Source organism: Calonectris borealis, chromosome 4, assembly GCF_964195595.1.
Source record: "Calonectris borealis chromosome 4, bCalBor7.hap1.2, whole genome shotgun sequence".
In the NCBI taxonomy this organism is placed as follows: Eukaryota; Metazoa; Chordata; class Aves; order Procellariiformes; family Procellariidae; genus Calonectris; species Calonectris borealis.
Genome location: NC_134315.1, coordinates 3,712,948 through 3,731,786, shown reverse-complemented (window position 1 = coordinate 3,731,786; position 18,839 = coordinate 3,712,948). Strand labels below are relative to the sequence as shown.

The 18,839-nt window shown below is 45.7% G+C and overlaps 1 protein-coding gene across 2 annotated transcripts in view; it reads right to left on the bottom strand.

Moving 5' to 3' along the window:
- Positions 1-3,278: 3,278 nt before the first annotated feature.
- The window catches only part of SMOX (spermine oxidase), a 56,210-nt gene continuing 40,649 nt past the window's right edge, over positions 3,279-18,839 (bottom strand). Inside the window, exons 4-7 of one of the 2 annotated variants that reach the window (XM_075148427.1) lie at positions 15,270-15,443; positions 12,006-12,705; positions 5,063-5,223; positions 3,279-3,743 (exon numbers count right to left, since the gene is read on the bottom strand). In XM_075148427.1, the coding sequence (XP_075004528.1) occupies positions 3,606-3,743; positions 5,063-5,223; positions 12,006-12,705; positions 15,270-15,443 (1,173 nt within the window). In that variant the 3' untranslated portion in view covers positions 3,279-3,605. The remainder of the gene's footprint in view (positions 3,744-5,062; positions 5,224-12,005; positions 12,706-15,269; positions 15,444-18,839) is intronic. The other variant, XM_075148428.1, reaches the window with a different exon arrangement.

Sequence of the window (18,839 nt, the reverse complement as noted above, 5' to 3'; positions counted from 1 at the left end):
ATGCCAAAACAGACACATTCTTCCCATCTTGCGTGAACCCTTGGCCAGCAGCCAGCCAGATGGATTAACGAAATGCAGAGAGATAAGGCAACAGCTAAACATGCGTCTTCTTCATCCTGAAAACTTTTTTATTTCTGGAAAAACACCGTTTAGACATTTTAAAGCTATGCTGATGTCTACATTTTGTTCATTTGACTTTAAAAAAGAGCAGGATTTATATCTCTAAGGAAAAAAACTGGTTTTTTCTCGTTCCAGAAGGCACCTTTCACAAGGCCAAGACAAAACCTTGCTAGTTACTAACATCTGTGCCTACTGACACACATCTGCACAGTCCGGGGGCTGCTTAGATTGGGGGAGAGTGCTCCTGTTAAGCTGGAGGACATGCAATTAAAGCGTAGGTCAACAAACGGACTCATTAACAAGGGGGCACATTGCATACAAGTCCTCATGGAAGCTGTTAACCCAGGGGAAGAGCAGAGCCAGCCTTTGGGTTAAACACCCACCCCCGCAGGGAGGACAGCCATTTGCCTGAAGGGAGGCTCCAAAAGCAAAAAGCTGAGCTTCAAACCCTCATGCTACAAAGCCTCCTAGAGAAAGCGTCCTTTGAGGATTCAAGCGTCAGCCCCGGTGACACCAAAGCATGAAGCCCCACGCTCAGAAGCGAGCTGTTGGCCCCGACGCACCACGGCTCACAAGGTCCCTGCCCCTGCAGAAGACGCACGTACATACACGTTCTGCGTTTGCTGCAGCGGCACCGGGCACTGCTGAAGTGGGTAAAGGCTCAAAGCCAGAATGAGTTCTCCAAAGCTTCTCTCTAAACCCACACAGTTCAGGAGATCCCGAACCCTGACGATCTGTGAAGCCTGCACGTTTCCTGACTCCGCACCCAACTCCCCTTCAGGACACGCTGGAAGTTGGCGTGGCTGCCATTACGGTTTATCGAAGAAACGTATGTCCTAGCCAATACGTGCCTACACAATCAGAGAACTCTTTGAGGGAAACAAACCGTGCACACAAACACACACACACACGCTTCAGTGACTAAAACTAGAACCCATTTTAAAAATAAACAAGTTTCTTTCCAGGAAGCCTGTTTGGGTCGATGGAGAAGTCTCGCACTAAGCTGAGGGGCAGCTTGAATACGGCACGCGGCGGCTCCTCACTTGCCACAGGCCTGTTAGCTTTGCACTAACCAAACCTCTTGGGTCCAGATTCCATCGCTGGAATAGGGAAACCCCAGTTCTGAGAGATTCTTCCATACAAAGCACCATTTATGTGACGTATTTCTGACACTGTGTAATGAGAATTGTTTATTTCCATACAGACCGCTATAGGGGATTACCTTAAGGCTCCACTGAGAACCAGTTTGTCTCTCCACCCAGAAGGGAACTTTTATCTTGGATGCCTTCCCAAAGGTTTAAGTGGTGCACATTAGGACAGGCTTGTTGCATTATCTTTATTCATTCACCCCAAGTTAATTTTCAAAGCTTTTTCTTGTTAAATTCCCCCTTTTCATCAATTTTATTTGTAGCCATTTTTTCAAGCGCATTTGAATGAATTTTCAAGCAGTTCTACTCGGTCACTGCAAGAGGTGTCACGGCCAGAGGTGCTCTTCAGATGAAGATGTCCTCTCCAGATCACACAAAGAGGAGCTGGCAGGCTCATAACAAACCTTGCCAGCCATTCCTTACCCTTGGCACTGGTGTTCTTGTCGTTCAGCAGCACTGGCCTCTCTGCCCAAAACACGGAGGAGAAACTGCTTCCACTCAAGCAAAGGAAGGAAGGACATCTATTCAATCAACCTTCAAACCCTGGCTGGTCTGGCAGCCGCCTAAAACAGCGTCTCCCAGCCTCTTGCTTTATTGCAGAAATAGTTTAACATGAGAATGAAACTTGTTGATAAACCAAGCACATTTATAGACAACTGGGCCCAATCTGGGCCAATAAAGGAAGGGACGTGGGGATACTCACTGTATCGCAGAGGTTCTGGGGTGCCACCTCCTCTCAGACAAAGTAAAAGTCATTTTAGTGTGAGATGCACCATTGGGAAAATTAAGCTTTCCAAGCTGCATCCTAAGGTCTCAACTCTTCAGAGATAACCCAGGGCTGCCCAGTTTGTGTTTGGGCTAAGCATAAATCTGGGATAATTGCATTTAAGATGTTTTAATTGAAGCCCATGTCAGCTACTACATGTAGACTCCATGGAAAATATATTTTTAATCCAGATGTAACATGACTAAGACAAGTTTTTACATTCCTTCAAAATTCATTATTAGTGGGAATGGCCTTGATCCCCCTGAGAAAACTCTTCAACATCAATGTTGTCATTCAGACTTTTGGACCTTCTTCTCTGGGGGTGGGGGTTGAAAACCTCACCTGTTTTGGGTATTGCTATCCAACAAAAGATGGAGTTTCATCACAGAGGTAGTTCAAGAATGCTGCTTCTCATCATTCTGCTTCTTGCCCCACTCCCACCTAAGTTTGCATGGTGTTTTCCACTTGGATTAGTTGCCCCAATTACAGCCACAGACTACGCTCCTGCTGTATCTGCATTACCAAGATAGTTTGGGGGTTTTACTTTGCACTTTAGTCTGGTATGAACAGGTATGCACAGGTACGAACGCTCCTTCCACAACATGGTTCAAGAATTTTTGACGGACAAGTGATAGGTTAGACTTTGATGTTTTCTTTACAGGCTGCACCATACCTGGGGAGCTCCTGGAGAAACGCTTCTGGTTTAGTTTCCTTAGAAAGAAGCCTAACTTGTACACCTCAAAACCACTTTGTGAACCAAATCAATTTTTGAGAAGTGGGAATGCCTGGGGCATTCCCTTCAAAACCAAGATATTATTCCAGACCAAATGTGTCTCCAATGCTGCTTTCGTCAACGCTGTTTGTCTCTGCGCTTTGCAGCGCTGCGATTCCTTTGCTAACTTCCCACAGACTGGCTGAGTGAACCCAGAGGGAAGACATATTCCCCCACAAAATTATAGGCAGGTTTCCTGAAGCACAAAGGCCCACACAAGCTGACACACGGAGTTAAATATATAGTGATACAGAGCGATTTCTGTGCTAATCTGTACAAGGCAATGACTGTGTCTTTAAGGCACAATTCTTTGAACAAACAGTAAGATCAACCGGTACATTGAGTATCCAGATCTATCTCAAGATCCTCCTACTCCAAATTTTGTAGGAAGGGAGAAAAACCGTATTTTTATAACGTTGAATAAAAGAGTTGAAAGTTACTGAGTGAAGTGTCCAGGAAGTACCAAAGCACTCAGTCTTTTTATTACAACATTTATTTTAGTATAGAAGGCACTTACAATACAGAAAGAAAAAAAAAATATGATAGGCACCAAGAGTGAAGTTAGAATTAAAATGACAAAGAAATAGTTTACCAGACAAAAGGAGCACCCTTCCCTGTTAACAATACAGCACACGGAAATGAAGCTATTGGTAACTAACTTTTTAAACAGTTAGGGCTTTTTTTTTTTAATAGAAAAAGATAAAGGCTGTTCTACTGTGAACTGAAATTAAAAAAAGAACCCCTCCACACACCTGAACAAGGATTTGGGAGTTGGTGGTGTTTGCAAACATGGGGCCTTTCAGCTCTGGCACTGCAGGAGGTCCTGGTACATCTCAATGAGGTGAGCGGCCTCTCTCTGCCCAGAAAGCACAGCACCGTGGGTAGTGGAATAATACTTCCTGTGAGTGGCCTCCCCTGAAAACATCACCTGCATCGGCTGGAGGGAATAAGAAAAGCGGAGAAGCTCAGCAGCGCTTACTGGAAAGCAGACGCAAGGCTAAAAGGAGACAAAACTTTCTGTGCCCTCCCACATCCCCATGAGGTGACACCAGTGTTTTTAGAGTGCTGGTTCTCGAAATCCCAGCGTGGTGCACCACGGGGACAGGCACAGCACATCTCAACGTCAAGCTTGTCCTCGGTGCTGTGCCTGCACGGAGCTGTTTGCGGGACTCAGGCACCACCACAGAGCCAGATACTAGCTCCAGTAACCTCAAACAAATCCGCACGAGTTGCAGAGCACCCTACTTCTCTGCGACTCCTCCCTTTGCTTTCCTAAATTAAACTTTAGCCTCTTAGGCATTAAGGATTATTTTTTTCTGGACAGCAATTTCAGAAGGAAAAATAGTCATGTCTCAAAACCCACAGGCTGAGACACAGTGTCTGATCTCTTACATCAATAGTTAGGTGCTTGCTAAAATTGCTGCCAAGTCAGTTCTGAGGCAGGAATTTCAGCTATCTCTCTTCCCCGGGAACTACACAGAAAGATTCCTAAAGTTCCCGCGATCTTTTTTAATAGATTTCTGTGCTGAACAAAATTACACGGTGGGGTCAGGCTCTGGATGGAGGAGATGGACTGGGCAGGTGCTTGGAGGCTGCATTTTCATCAACCATTGTCTTTAGAGTTGGACATATAACCCTGAATGACGGGATGAGTTTGGCTTAATATGTTACTGCTCGTCAGCTGAGCTGTGGTAACTATCTCCACGTGTGCTCTTGTTCTCCATGCTATATTCAAAAAGCAAAGGCAGTGTCTGAGGAGCAAACTCTTTGTCCCTTGTCAATGCACAAGTCCCCCAGCCAAGGACTGGGCCTCCCTCATCCTCTGTTGCCAACACAGAAAGATTTCCTAATACGCACCTCTGACACATTCAGACCTAGCCATTAGCTGGGGTCGTTGCATTTAATGCTCCGTATTCAGACTATGCTTTAAAACAGAATAATGTGCTTTCCTAGGGAATCTTGAACTGGCCAATAAGGCTAATGGTCTTTAAACACAGAGATCAGAATTCCAAAAGCCACGCAGATGCCCAGCCCTTGATAATTTCAGAGGGAGATGTGCAAATCCCTCAGATGTTGGGATTCCAAACATCAGAGGTAAAATCCTACATACGTTATTTGACCAGAGCGGTATGTATAAAAAAACTGGAAAACACACTACTGAAGGCCCAACCTGTCTTTTTCAACCTCCCCCAGGAAACCCGCTGCCCGGCATCATGTTAGTCTTCTTGCCACAGAACCGATTTGGGCCATACTTACAGCAGTTTTGGAGCTTTCAGCATAAGGCAGTGGTTTAGCGAGTTTCTCTACATCAGCCCCACTAGACCCAACTTGGGTGTAAGAGTAGGATCCACGGAAGTTGGGATTGCTGCCCCAGGAGGACCGCAGGATCCGGCGAGGTTTCGGAATGTTTGGATTCCCTGGGTGGAAAGCAGAAGAAGACAAAAAGTAAGACCGTGTCTGAGAGAAAATATGACAAGGTGTGGAGTGCCGTGTATTCAGTCTGATTTATTGAAAACACATCCTAGCAGAGCCTGTGGGCTACAGGAGAGAGGCCCTAAAACAGATCTCTCTTCTATTACTGAGTTGGAAGTATCTATATAACAGAAATAGCAGCCCTTTTAATCTCAGTTGAATCTTCCATTTTGGGAAAGATCGCTAAAATGTTTATGTTTCTAAAAGATTGGGGAGCTTCAGGGAACCCTGGACACAGCCTGGTTGAAAATACAGAGAATCTCCTGGTCTCATTTGCCATGGGGAGCCCGGTAGTGATCAAGCATATGATTGATCTCATCTCATTTTAGGTATGTAATTGGGTGCCCAGTCTAAACTGGATGTTTAGGTAGTCTTGTGAGAGAGGTGTGCCTCCAAAGAGGAACGGAGGTAAGGATGTTAGAAGGCAAATCCTCATTATGTGGGGGCATAGGAAAACCTATCAGAAAGTTCTCAAAACCTGTATTACTCACTCCAACTGCTACCCAGTTGCCCCCAAAATGAACCTAAAATCCAACAGACCCATTTTGTGGGATGCACGTGGTATGGAAAGAAGGCTTTTCAGGCTGGAAGTAGGATTTCTAGATTGCTGTAAGATTTCCACTGCTAAGAGGATGTAGGACCTAGAGGTGAGGGGCACTTGAGTGCACCAATGATAGGGCCATCATCAGCCACTGTCCCCATCCCAAAGAGCACATGGGGTCCAGGACTGTAGCCAAGGCAGCCCACCAGCTGGTGGCTCAAGAGCCTCAGGTAGAACTGAGACAGGGAGGGTCATACTTTGGAGACCCTCTTGCTAGGCTGGTTTGAGACCACCTCAGTGTCATTGACCGAGATTTTGCTGGCGTCCCGTGATCATATCTGGCTTGACAGGAGAGGAATGGGGAGATGGGACATGGAGAATTGCAATGAAGATAAATTCTCTCTGCAGGAGAGCTGAAACCCACCCTTGAGGCAACCTCACATGTCCAGGCAAGGTTCAGCTACTTGGGTTGAGTCTAAGAGACTGTCAGCACAAGAAGCAAGAGTAATGGGGACACGTTTGTGTCTTACACGGTTCCTGTGCCTGCTTCAGACCCTGACTCTGTAACATTTCAGCATGCTTAGCCTGCTATGAAGACGATCCAAATTCCCCCACTTTCTTCATCAGGGTTTAGAGAGGGAGACATCCAACCGTAAAGACTAGTTCGGTACTACATTACAGTTCTACTAAACAATTATTTAGTCGTGCCTTCAATTCCTTAAAATCAGGAGCAGGTTACTTCCCTGGTTCAGCTACCACTTTTAGCAGAACCGTGTGTCAACCAGAACTATGAAATACAAGGTTGAAACACAGCAAAGCACCTGGATGGCTTGCCAGAGTACCCTGTGAACACTTGCTAACCGCTAACCCCCAGATCAAAATATGGCACAGACCAGCAAATAAATATACCCTACAAACAAAATACATCCTACAACTGAATGTTGTTTCAGGAGTAACAACTTAGCATAACAAAGCCTCTAAAATATGCTCCTCCAAGAATCTTCAAAGCAGGAATGCCTGGGATGGAAGTGCAAAGCCCAAGGGAGTCTGAGAACAGGGAGCTCTCAGATGCGTCAAGGAAATAAGTTATCACGTTTTATTTTTAAGGGCTGTGGGAAAGCCCAGGAGAACACACCATAAAAGCTGTTAGACAACACAACACCAAACAGGGCCAAAGGAGTCATCCATCACATTGCATTACAAAAAACAATCACATCATGTATTTTCAAATGAAAGAAGTCTCTGCAGTGGGCTGGTGGTGCCTCTTCTGTAGTTGGTGCATGTTCTCATGTTCCACTGTCAAGGTACCCAGAAGATTTTCAATACAGGAGTCAACAGGATGTTGATAAAAAGATGATTAACATTAGGAACACACAGTGTTACAAGCAACCAGATGAGGGCTTGTCAGCCTGCAGATAAGGTGACAGATCTGCTAAAAGACTGAAATTTGTTAGCGAAAGGGTTTGTGGAGTCATAAGCCCAATCAACAATTGTATAAATCCAGCAATATTTAATAGCGCAATCGTTAAGACTGGTAAAAGCTCTGTCTCTCTCTAGTGTTTCCCGTGGGTGTATACAAGCAGGTAAACAGCAGCCTTCCCACCGGGGAATTATTCTTCACGTAGCAACTTCATCACAAGGGAAGCTGCAGCACAGCAACATGAAGCATGTGGCATCACGCAGAGATGCCTGAGCCAGCTGCCAGCGTGGAGCAGGGCTAAGGAGCCTTGGTACATTAAAACGCAGCTGTACAGCTCCCAGAACCCAAGCAGTCTCCTTCCCCAGCACCATGTTGTGTGGTGCAGACGTACCAGCTCTCCTGAGCTCCTTTAAGGTTCCTCAACACATCAAGACTGCATGAGCATGATGCAAGTGTCCATTGTGCAACTACTGTGCCCCTGCGCTTCTGCATTTTAATGCACCTTTTAATGTGAGGAGCTGTTTCTAAGAGAAAAATCAGGTGACCTTCATTTCTGCTGCACAGAGAAAGGAGGAGCTTGGTTGAAGGTCACACGGGAGCACTGTCCTGGTTTTGGCTGGGATGGAGTTGATTTTCTTCCTATTAACTGGTATAGTGCTGTGTTTTGGATGTAGTGTGAGAATAATGTTGATGAGACGCTGATGTTTTGGTTGTTGCTAGGTATTGTTTACGCTAGTCAAGGACTTTTCATCTTCCCATGCCCTGCCAGATGTGCAGGGGGCTGGGAGGGAGCGTGGCCAGGACGGCTGGCCCAGCTGGCCAATAGGCTATTCCATACCATATGACATCATGCTCAGCATATAAGGCTGGGTGAAGAAGAAGGAGGGGGGGCGTTCGGAGTGATGGTGTGTGTCTTCCCAAGTAACCGTTATGCGTGATGGAGCCCTGCTTTCCTGGCGATGGCTGAACACCTGCCTGCCGATGGGAAGTGGTGAATGAATTCCTTGTTTTGCTTTGCTTGTGTGCGCGGCTTTTGCTTTCCCTATTAAACTGTCTTTATCTCAACCCACGAGTTTTTCTCACTTTTACCCTTCTGATTCTCTCCCCCATCCCACCCGGCGGGGGGGGTGAGCGAGCGGCTGCGTGGTATTTGGCTGCTGCCAGGTTAAACCACGACAAGCACGTAACACAAGCTCTGATCCTGAACTGTTGTTTGCAAGACAGAAACTACAGAGACTCATTCAAGGAACATATTTAATTGGACTTTCTCAATTTGCTCTTAAATAGATAGGTAAACATGTGCCTTTGCCTACAGGTAAAAGTAACAATTAATACAGATGTGGAAACTTCTACATTTCCACTGTCCAAAGAAAGATAAAATGGCTAAAAAAGGACTTTAGCCTTCGCTAAAATAGGAGGGCACATATTTTTATGCCAGATTCCTTCTTGTGAAGCTACAGAAGATAACTCCATGTGCCTCAAACAATCCCGTCTTTATTCCGCTACTGGGAGGTGTGGCTACATAGATTTATTGGTTATGGGGCTGATTATGAGACACAGGATTATCATAAAATCAACTCACAGATCTAAATTAAGACACCCAAATTTAGTTGCCCACCTGAGAGCAGGGTATCTAAGATCCCATCAAGGCCAACAGAGATCCGTGGTGCTATCCACACATTAGTGTCTACAGCCACCAAAGAGACATTAGGGTATCCCAGGAATCCACATGGGGCTGGCAGATATGATGCAGAACCTAAAAGAGACCCATTCCCCTTTAGAGAAATAGCTGGAGGACAGGGAGAACAACTCAGGGCATCTCCAGCCGCAGCTTGACAAACCAGCGACTCCAGAAGGGAGCAGGTCTGCAATTACTGCCTTCTGGCTTCTGACACTCGGAACTTAGCCAACAAAGACACCAGAGCAAGACTTCTAATTGTTCGAAGGCATCCCATTTAATCTGATTTAGAGGACACGGCTTTTCAGCCGTCCAGTTGTGAAAAGCAGTAATTGTCAATGGTTCTTAGGTTAGAACAATCCTCAGAGCTTTTCACAGCAAAGCCAGATAATCCGCAACACTAACCTGCTTCTGAAATTCAAGGTCACAAGAGGCAGATCACCTCCTCTCAGAGAGAAATTCTCAGTGTGGAATAACACCGAGTCTAAAAGAATAGATTTAACATAGGATTGGTCTAACACCCTCTGAAGCCAAAGCAAAGGCGTCCATGAGCAATGGACTGGGAAAACACAGCTGAAGATGGGAACCCACCTGGCTAATGCATTAATTCTTTAATAGAAGAATAAGGAAGAAGAACGTGGGGGATTTTATACCCGGAACGTGAAAGCTACAAAAGGCAAAGTGAACATTAAAAGACTCATACTACCTACTTTCACTACTGAATATAAGGCGCTCTCTAAACTCAGTAGAGAAAAGCTTCTTCAGAAGATGTCACAGAGCACCAAGTGAGGTATGGAAGATCTGAACTGCCTTATGGAAGAGTCTTTCCTTCCACTGAGCTTAGGATCCTAGGAAGACTAGTTTTCCAACCCAGTTAGCTCACTTACACAAAGCCGAGTGGTGGGAAACGCTTTAAAAGCTGGGTTTAGTGGTGCTAATTGGACCAGAGGAGACCAGTCATTTTCAGAAATGACTACAGTTAGATCACAGACAGAAGGCTGCTTTGTACCCCTGCAACCACCTCCGAGCTGGTCTAACCCACTCTCACACTCCTGATGAAACAGATTAGTGAAGAACATGGTAGGTGCATGGAGAGCTGTGCACCTGGTCCAGATAAGCCTTGAGATAGTGCTGCTTCTGTGAAGCTGCTCGGGAAAATGGGAGCAAGGATAACAGGATAAACACAGCTACTTAGCAAGGCCATCCTGGAAGATCTGTGAAAAGGTTTTCTACAAACTAACAAGTTTTTTGGGCAGAAAGTGGAAGAGGTCATGTTGTGTAACGGGTACCCCAAGGACAGGTTTTCTCCTCGCAGTTTCGAGCAGCTGAGAGATGACCTCTCAGCTTATGCGCAAAATGCTCATTGCAGGGCAAGGCCCTGGTAAATTCAGTCTGAAATTCTCCAGGGTTAGATAACCCAGGATTAGCAGAAGGCTGAGACAGAGCTCACGCTGCTGAAGAGTCTGATGGACAGTGACCAGGTGCAGGATCAGCTGGAACAGCAACTGCAGCACATACCGATGACCCAGTGCCAACATATTTCCATCCCGGGAGGAAGAGAGGAACATCCAACACATGCAAACAATAACAACAGTGAAGGAGCCCAGGAAGGAAGAGGGAGAGTATACTCCCATCTGCCAAACTAAGAAAGACCCGAAGAGCCGAATTCCCTCGATGAATCGAGGTGTTTTAGAAAAAAAAGAGGTCTTAAGCAAGAAGAGCTGCAACAAACAAGGTTGTTTATACGCTCTGGGAGACGTCAGCACTGGAACAACTTGGCCTTAAAGAGAAGAGCTTCTTGCTACGCCTGCGTAGGGCAGCAGTTGGCCTGCTGAGGTCAGGAGGAAAGAAGGCGAGTATGTACTGACGTTGCAAAATAACGTAGGGATAGCCAACACCACTGAAAACAGACAGCTCAGGAGGCAGAAGCTGCCCAGAGTCCAGCATTCACTGATTCATCCTACTTCTCTGCAGTAGCCAGTTATCCAGGTAGTCCTCAGCTTCCCGCACCCTTTCTCTAGATCTCCGCGTTGTTGGTAGCAAATGGTCTGTAAGCACAGGGGAAAGCTACACTCATGAAGGCAAATTTCTTCAGTTAATTGGGGGTCCACGGACAAGAGGTAAGGCTGGAAATCCACTGGAGTTTGAGATTTGGCTAACACGAGCTAGCAGGCAGATATAAATAGCTTAATCACAGGATCCATCTCTAGAATAGCATAAAATACATCTAATTTTGGAGGACACTGCTCTTGTAATTGCTTGTAATTATGTATAAATCCAAAATCCTTGTCTCAATACTGCCAATAAGTCAATCACTATCTCTTCCAGCGTTACTACCTTACGCTTGAACTTACACAGTGTCTCCCATCAGAGGATCTCAAATAACTCCATAGACACAAAAAGCCCTTTCCTTGGGAAGCTCTAGAGTGACTGCAGACAAACTAAGGCCCAGCTTGTTCAAATATTACTACTTTTAGTGATTTCATCTTGGATTTTCTCAGCATAATACACATAAGATCTGTCTTGCTCCAACTGCTGCCTTCAATGTGATGTGTGCTCAGTACACGTGAAACTTGTGAAGTCCAGGAAGGTTTAGGTGAACCACCCAGAAATGGAAACTCTCAACATCACTGCATTCTTGGAAATTTAGGTCAAAGAGATTTCCACATAGATTCATGTTAAATGGAAGTCAGGGATTCATCTCAGCTGATCTAAACAGGTTCGACTCCACTAGCTCTAAAAGAGCTATGCTGCTTTCCACAGCTGAGATCAGTCCTCAGGAGCCCCGAGTCTGACAGTTCCAGCTGCTAAAGAGTTATCTGTGATTAAATAAAGCAGAGGATGTGGAATCCTCAAGCACTTCTACCCACCACTTCCTGAGCTGGTTATCAGCCCCTCTGTATAAATAGCTTTCAGGCACACCCAAGCAGGAGGTATGCTGGAAGCCCACACACAGCCCATTCAAAGGGACATGAAATACCAAAGAACTAAAAATTACTTTAGTGCATTTCCTTCCGAGTGGTTATTCAACACCCCAGCCCCTCTCCCTCTCTTCTCCGCTCACCAAAGGGACCAGAGCATGGCTGACCTGTAAATTTACGTAGCATTTCGGTGCAGGTTTCTGCCACAGTTTCATCATCGCACTTCTCCATAATCAAAGCCTCTTCTCCACAGATCCAGCCACTCAGGACATGGCCGTACCTCTCTGGTGGGTAGAGCACGTCAAAGCTGCAGATCTTCTTGTACCACAGCTCCTCAGGGTAAGTCAAGCTCTCACTTTCTGCCTCGTCTTCCCAGACAAATTGGATGCTGTTGCATTCAGAGCTCCAGAAAGGCTCTTCGAACTCCAGGAAAATCTTGTCAGTTGTATTGATTCCTAGTTTCTCAATGGCCATCACCTTCTCCTCGGGCAAGCGGGGATGAAACAGGCTCTCGTGGCGTTTTTTCAAGACTCCCAGGGACACAGTCACAATGACATGGTCAGCTGGGATGAACTCACAGTCCTCGCACTCTACGAAGACATCGGAGCCCTTGTCCTCCTCGGGGAGGTCACTGTTGTGGTCAGCCACCCTCTCAATCTCCTTGCTGACCGACTGGTTCCAGTGGATGCACTTGACCGGCTTGCGGAGCTGAATGACAGACTCAGGAATGGAGCGGGCCAAAATCTCCACGATTTTAATGAAACCGCAAGGAATGATGTGATGAGCCCCAGGGATTTCGGTCCATTCCCCAAATTCACTGAGCGAGACTTCATCCATGCTGTGGGAGCTGCTCTCACAACTCTCTACCTAAGGAAAAGCAACACAAAAGCAACATTGCCACAAAGCAACTCACTTTGCCACAGCACAACATTGCAAGGACACAGAGGACCTGCACGAGCTGGGAGTCCTGAATCCCCACACTTAAACCACATTATTTTTGCTAGTAAAGAAGTGTTTGGCCACAGGATCTGACAAAATCAATCCTTAGCCTTCCTTCCAACCAGAGAAACTATTTTGTCATGGTAACAAGCTGCATCAGCTTTGGTTGCATCGGCCATGGTTGCATCAGCCAGAGTTCAGAGATGATGTCTCTGCTTCTGCCTGATTCTGGGTTACAGTTCTGACTGTTTTCTATCATTTTAAACCCACTGCACTGGCCAGGGACTGGCTCCTTGGTGCTCCTACAACAGAAGTTGGAGCTATGTTAATCGGATGCTCTTTCCAATGTTAATAAATGTTCCCATGAGGAGCCATGAAAAACTTTTGGCAGCTATTTCTGCTGCCTGCAGCTTTCAACATGCTGTCAAACAGTCAGCAATCAGCAAGCTAACGATCTGCAGGAGGTGAGAGGACCCAACACAGAAGGAACTGAAGGAGACAGAAAAGGGAAATGCCAAGATGTGAGACACTTGCATTTGATTCACTTGACGTGATTATCAAAGCTTTAGATTCGGGACCTGTTGGTTAATGTTTGCAGGAGTATTAGGCATAGCCGTAGCTTCCAACAATCCCTGGAACAAAGGCAGGATGTTCGGTCTGTCTTGTGATAAGCTTCTAATGATAATACTGATGCATGGGACACAGCGATCTTAAAATCTTCAGATCACCGGAGTCACAATGATTCGCACACTGTAATTCTTTAAGCATTTTAGGCAAAGGGAACATTACAATTCCATGCCTCACTTTTGGCCAATTTTCCAGGCTTTTCCACACTTTAATGACTACATTTAGAAGCCTGGCAAGCCCAGACCCTCTCCCTGTGGAGCATCCTGGGGCAGGGCAGGAATTTCTGTGCTGGGCTAAGACACCATGCAAACAAGTCAAAGTTGTACTAGGTAGCTCACAGGCTGCTCCTGTGACTGTATTGACACTCAGGTGGTTGCCCCTTCCTGGTCATTGCCCAATGACTCCAGTGAAGACCGAGCAGGCACAACTGCTGGGCCAGGTCGCCAGCAGCTAGGTCTTGAAGAAGACCCATCCTCTGAGTCTGCTAGGGTGATGGCTGAGCGAGCACTCTCCACCACCCACCCACGGTCAGTTCTGCTGGCCCACAACACAAACCCTGCACCCTGGGTCATGCAACAGGCCACTCATCCTGCCTGGATGCTCCAACAGGACACTCCACACTATGAAAATAACAAACAGTGATGGCTATTCGATTCTTTCAACCATGATGGAAAAATGCCAGGGAGAAAAACAGACAGCTACCAAGACTATACTTTGCCTGAGACACCAGTTAATCCCCACTCTCTCAGCAACCACTCTGATCTGATAGTCTTAAGCATCAGAAGCTTTGTTGTTCTCAGGTATTTACACATGAGAGGGGATTTGCAAGACTTGCGGAAAAGTCTCCGGCTGTGGCAACCTGTAGCAACCACAGAAGCAACCACCAGGAAAACCAGAGCTATACCAAATGACTAACATTGTCTGCATGGGTGATGTTACATGGATAACACAATAAATAACTAGTCTCTACGTGGCAGCTGTGGAGATGCCCCATGATACAAGCTCTTGGGTTAGGACAGTGAGATATCAGAACAGCGCTCAGGACGCCTGGGTTCAAATCTCAACTTTATCACAGATCTCCTGTGAGACTCTTTAGGTCTTTATTTCTCTTTGTTTCAGCTTCCCACCTCTAAATAGTGAATACCATACACTTATCCACATCACAGAGTGCTGCTTGCCTCCCCTGCCTCATTTTATAAGCCTTTAAGTCATTATAATTGAAATAGGAACGGCTGTTACACTTTACTTGTGGAGTGCTTAATGCAGCATTAAGTCCTCATCCCACAGAGATCTCATTTAGGCCGAGGCACCAAGGAGATAAAAAGAACTAGGGAAGCCGTGAGGAAAGATGATTAGGACATGGGTTTATACAATCTACCTTTGATTTTATTGCTTTACCTTCAAAATGCTTTCCAGGGATTTCTTCAGCAAATCACTATTATCAAAGTTACACTTCTTCTGGTCTCTGAGATGTGGACAGAGGCAGAAGGAGGTAAAAGACACTTAGGTGGGACCATGGGGTAAGGCACAAGACAGGACATAACTAAAAGACAATAGAGTAGCTTCAGGTAGTAAGAAAATGTTAAAACACTAGAAAATTTAACAGGGCCTAGGAAATCCTCTTCTAATTTGAAAGCTGGAAGTTGAAGGTAAGGAAAGAAAAAAAAAAAGGCATTATTTCTTGCAGCCCACTGTTTTCAGATACGCCTCACGAGGAAAAATTGTCAATATGAACACAAACTGCCCCAGCTGCAAGAGACCACAGAAAGCAATTCCCCAGTGATGGGCAAGGCTTAGCCAGGTCTCTGAGGTTCAAGATTTGTCTGCTCTTAGATAGAACAAACAACAATGACGTGCACACACACCTTAAGGTACTGCTGGATCATGGCTAGTTTCAGCCTCTTGACGGCCTCTGTGTCATCCGGATCGGCCTTGACGCGTTTGCGCACTACGTCCCGTGTAAAGACGCCCACACTGTTCTGGCTCTCAGCATTGACTGGTTTACCTCGTTGGAAGAACTCCTGAGTCAGGTTATAGACCTGCCAGAGACAGGACAGAAAGATGGACAACGTGATTCGCAGCAGGATCCAAGCCCCAAGCAGGATGCTTTTTCCTCCATCCAAACCCAGCACGTTCAGATCACCTTCTCTTGCCAAGAGATCAGCTTTGGCAGTTTATGGTGCCCTCTGCTGCAACGCCATGTCCAGTCGCACCCACAGCTATGCTGGTTAGAAGGCAGGAAGCAACGCTTCCCTCCAGGCAAAGATAACCACCCTTACTCACCTGCAACAGTCTAGTTACTATTAAGTCATTAAGTTACTATTAACTTACTATTAAGTTATTTTTTAATTTGAGCGTGTCCATTCTATCACCTGCAGAACACCAACTGAGGCGGTCCTGCCATTTTCAGTAGCCAAAGCCTGTTGTTCAACCCGCTGTTCAGATGCTGTAGCTGGATCGGTAAGCCAAGTAAGTGCAGACTGCAGAGCACCTCTGCAGAACAGGTTTGGGTTGGTTATGTGTAATTTCTGGCTCTGCTGAGCAGTGTCACAGCCTGACTTGGCCCCAGTCTCCATCCAAAGTCTACTGGGAGTGAACTCAAGCAGCGGGACCCACGTGCTTCCTGGCATCTGACAATAAAGCACCAGCTCTTCTCCCACCTCGGTGTCTCAGGTGCAATCCCAGGTTGCAGGGCCCATACATTTGACTGCTCTAACCTGGAACCAGCCCTTCCACCCTCTCCATTATTTAGCAATAACGCCCAGGAATCCACCAGAGTGGGGAAATTCAGTTTCATAGTTACTTTTCTGTTGTCCCCTGAAAAATAAGAAGCAACCAACACAGGCTTAGCAAAGGAATTTTGTATGCACACACGTTTTACTTGTTAAGCACAGGACAGGTATAGATCCATGGAAAACAATGACATCTTTAGTAGCCCCCCTATCAGTAGCCAGCCCGAGGAGGACCCACAAGAAAAATCCTCTTCTAACAAATCGTTCGTCTTTGAAGGAGATCTTCCTGACATTTTTTTAAGCCCAGTTTTCTACCATACAAGCTACTTAAAAGCCAGAAAACAAGCATCCACCTTGGCCATCTGCTTGTGGCTGTCTGGAGTAATCAGTACTTCTGTCTGTAATATTGCCAGAAGAGCCTGCCGTTGAATCATGGCCCTTCATTTCCATGGAAAAACTCCGAGGAATCTTTTAACACAGGAAAGCTTCTAACAGATGCCTCCCAGAAGTGCAACTCATCCCATTAACGACTTGTTTGTCCAGAATGAGTCACCTTCTCATTTATATCGTGCCACAGGGGTGCACAGTACTTTTAGAAGCAGAGAGGCAATATCCCTGTTTGGTGAGTTTTTCCTGTCAAAGATGGTTTGATTACAACTTATGATCCTTTTTCGGAGACAGATTATTTGGACATACTGAGCATTTCAACTCAAAAGTAAATGCCTGGTAGGAAGCTGGCAGAACTGTGGCAGCCTCTCCTTCACAGGCTCCTAGAGCTTCCCATTCTCTGCTGATATGGCTAATTCACCATGGTTTACTTTCTTCCCACTCCGATTCTCCCCAGAAGCTTGATTTTCTCTTGGGTTTTAGGAATAAAGTGAATTTGAGGAGGCAAAATTGAGGGATGATGAGGAATGGGAGGTGGTGAGGAAAAATGCACGGCAGTGGGATGAGTGAGAGAGCAGGGCTGTGAGTGAATGGAGGAAGGTGAATACTTAAGGACAAGTAAGGGATGAGGAGGAAATTGAAGAAGAAAATGAGTGCAAGAATGAAAAAAGGGGAGAATAAACTACAAAACCAGAGAAGTAGTAATCACAAGAAAAATGAGTGGAATTGGCACAGACAGAAGAGAATTGCAGAGACTGATTGGGACACAGCCTTTGCGAGGAGATTTCCAGACAAGAAAGGTGGAGACCAATGCCCTACGTGAAATGAAGGCTTCCAACAAAGGAAGGGAAATAGTGCCTTCTCTGTTCCCCAATGCCAAAAGCTCTTTGGCAGTTTCAACATCCCACAGTTCTCAGGTCCACTGATTTCTGAGGCCCAAGCCACTTTTAGCAAGTACAAGCTGCATAGACCTTGTGTCAGCATAATGCAGCTCAGCTTTCATAAGCCGATTGCACACTGTGAGCAGATAACACACTCACAAGACAAGCAAAGCTGTGTTAAAACCCAGCTACCATTTGGCCAAAAGGATAAGTGAGCCATGGGTATGTTTTTATTAACCATTGTATTCTTCATTGCCCAACAGAGAAAAGAGGAGAAATGCACAGTTCTCCGTGCTGTAAACATCAAGTAAAGTCTTTCCTATCTATGTCGTCCCATCGATCAGACAGCAGGTAAGTATAATCACCACCAGGATTTATTATTTTTTCTCAGAATCCCTGTTATTTCTTTGCTTTTCTCTTCTTGGGGGTGCTGAACCATTTGATGAACAACAGAAGGCAAAGCTGTTGTAGGAAAGAAGCAAAGGAGAAACAACAGCAAATCCTACATTAAGAGGTACATTGTCATAATAAAAGAATCAAAAAGATGCTCAACATGTATTCTTTAATGTACACATGCAGTGAACACATCCTGTATAAGAAACTATGGAAAAGGTTCACTAGAAGTCCCATTTAAGGTAGGTTTCTAATGAAGTAGCAGCAGAATTGTACTGTCTGGAGTTGGAGTTACTCGGGCTTTGCTTCCCCAGGTGGGAAACTGCTCATAGTAACAGAAAGCATCATCATACCTACAGGTCCACCTCTGAAGTCATGGGGAATAGGCATCTGTGAGATTTGAAAACACATTCCCCTTCAATCACTTCATCATGATGAAATGGCAGAAGGATTCCTGAGAGAGTTCAGGTGGGCTTTATTTCAAAGAGCTGGTGAAAGGTAGCATCAAGAACGACCCAAAAGATTCTGCTGATTTTCTTGTTAACCCTACAGAATACCCATGCATCCGAACGGATCAGCAAGGAAAGCTACACCATATACAGTCCAGACTCATCTCCCTTTTCTGTTATCACAGATCTGATACAAGCAGGAAGATTAAAAAAAAAAAAAAAAAAAGGACAGACTCCATCAGCTCCCAGCTCCGACCACTGGCAAACTCACATCCCAGCACAATGACCTAATCATTTCTCACTCTAAAGCTCCTCTGGGTTCGGGCAGAACAACTAGCCCTAAAAGCCTGTCTGCAAGAACCATCAGCAGAAGAAAAAGACGCAGAACATCTCAAGCGACTATTCATTCTAAGCAGATTTCCTTCCCTAATTCTGAGGGTTTACATACAATCCTGTGGGGAAATGGGGCTGAAGGTCAGAAATTAAAAGGAGTTAACTGAATGGCCATAACCCTAAAATGGCTCCACTTCGGCTTCGATCTTCTGTCTTCCTGACCAGCTTTTGGGGCATCCCACAACCAGGGTCTTGCGAGA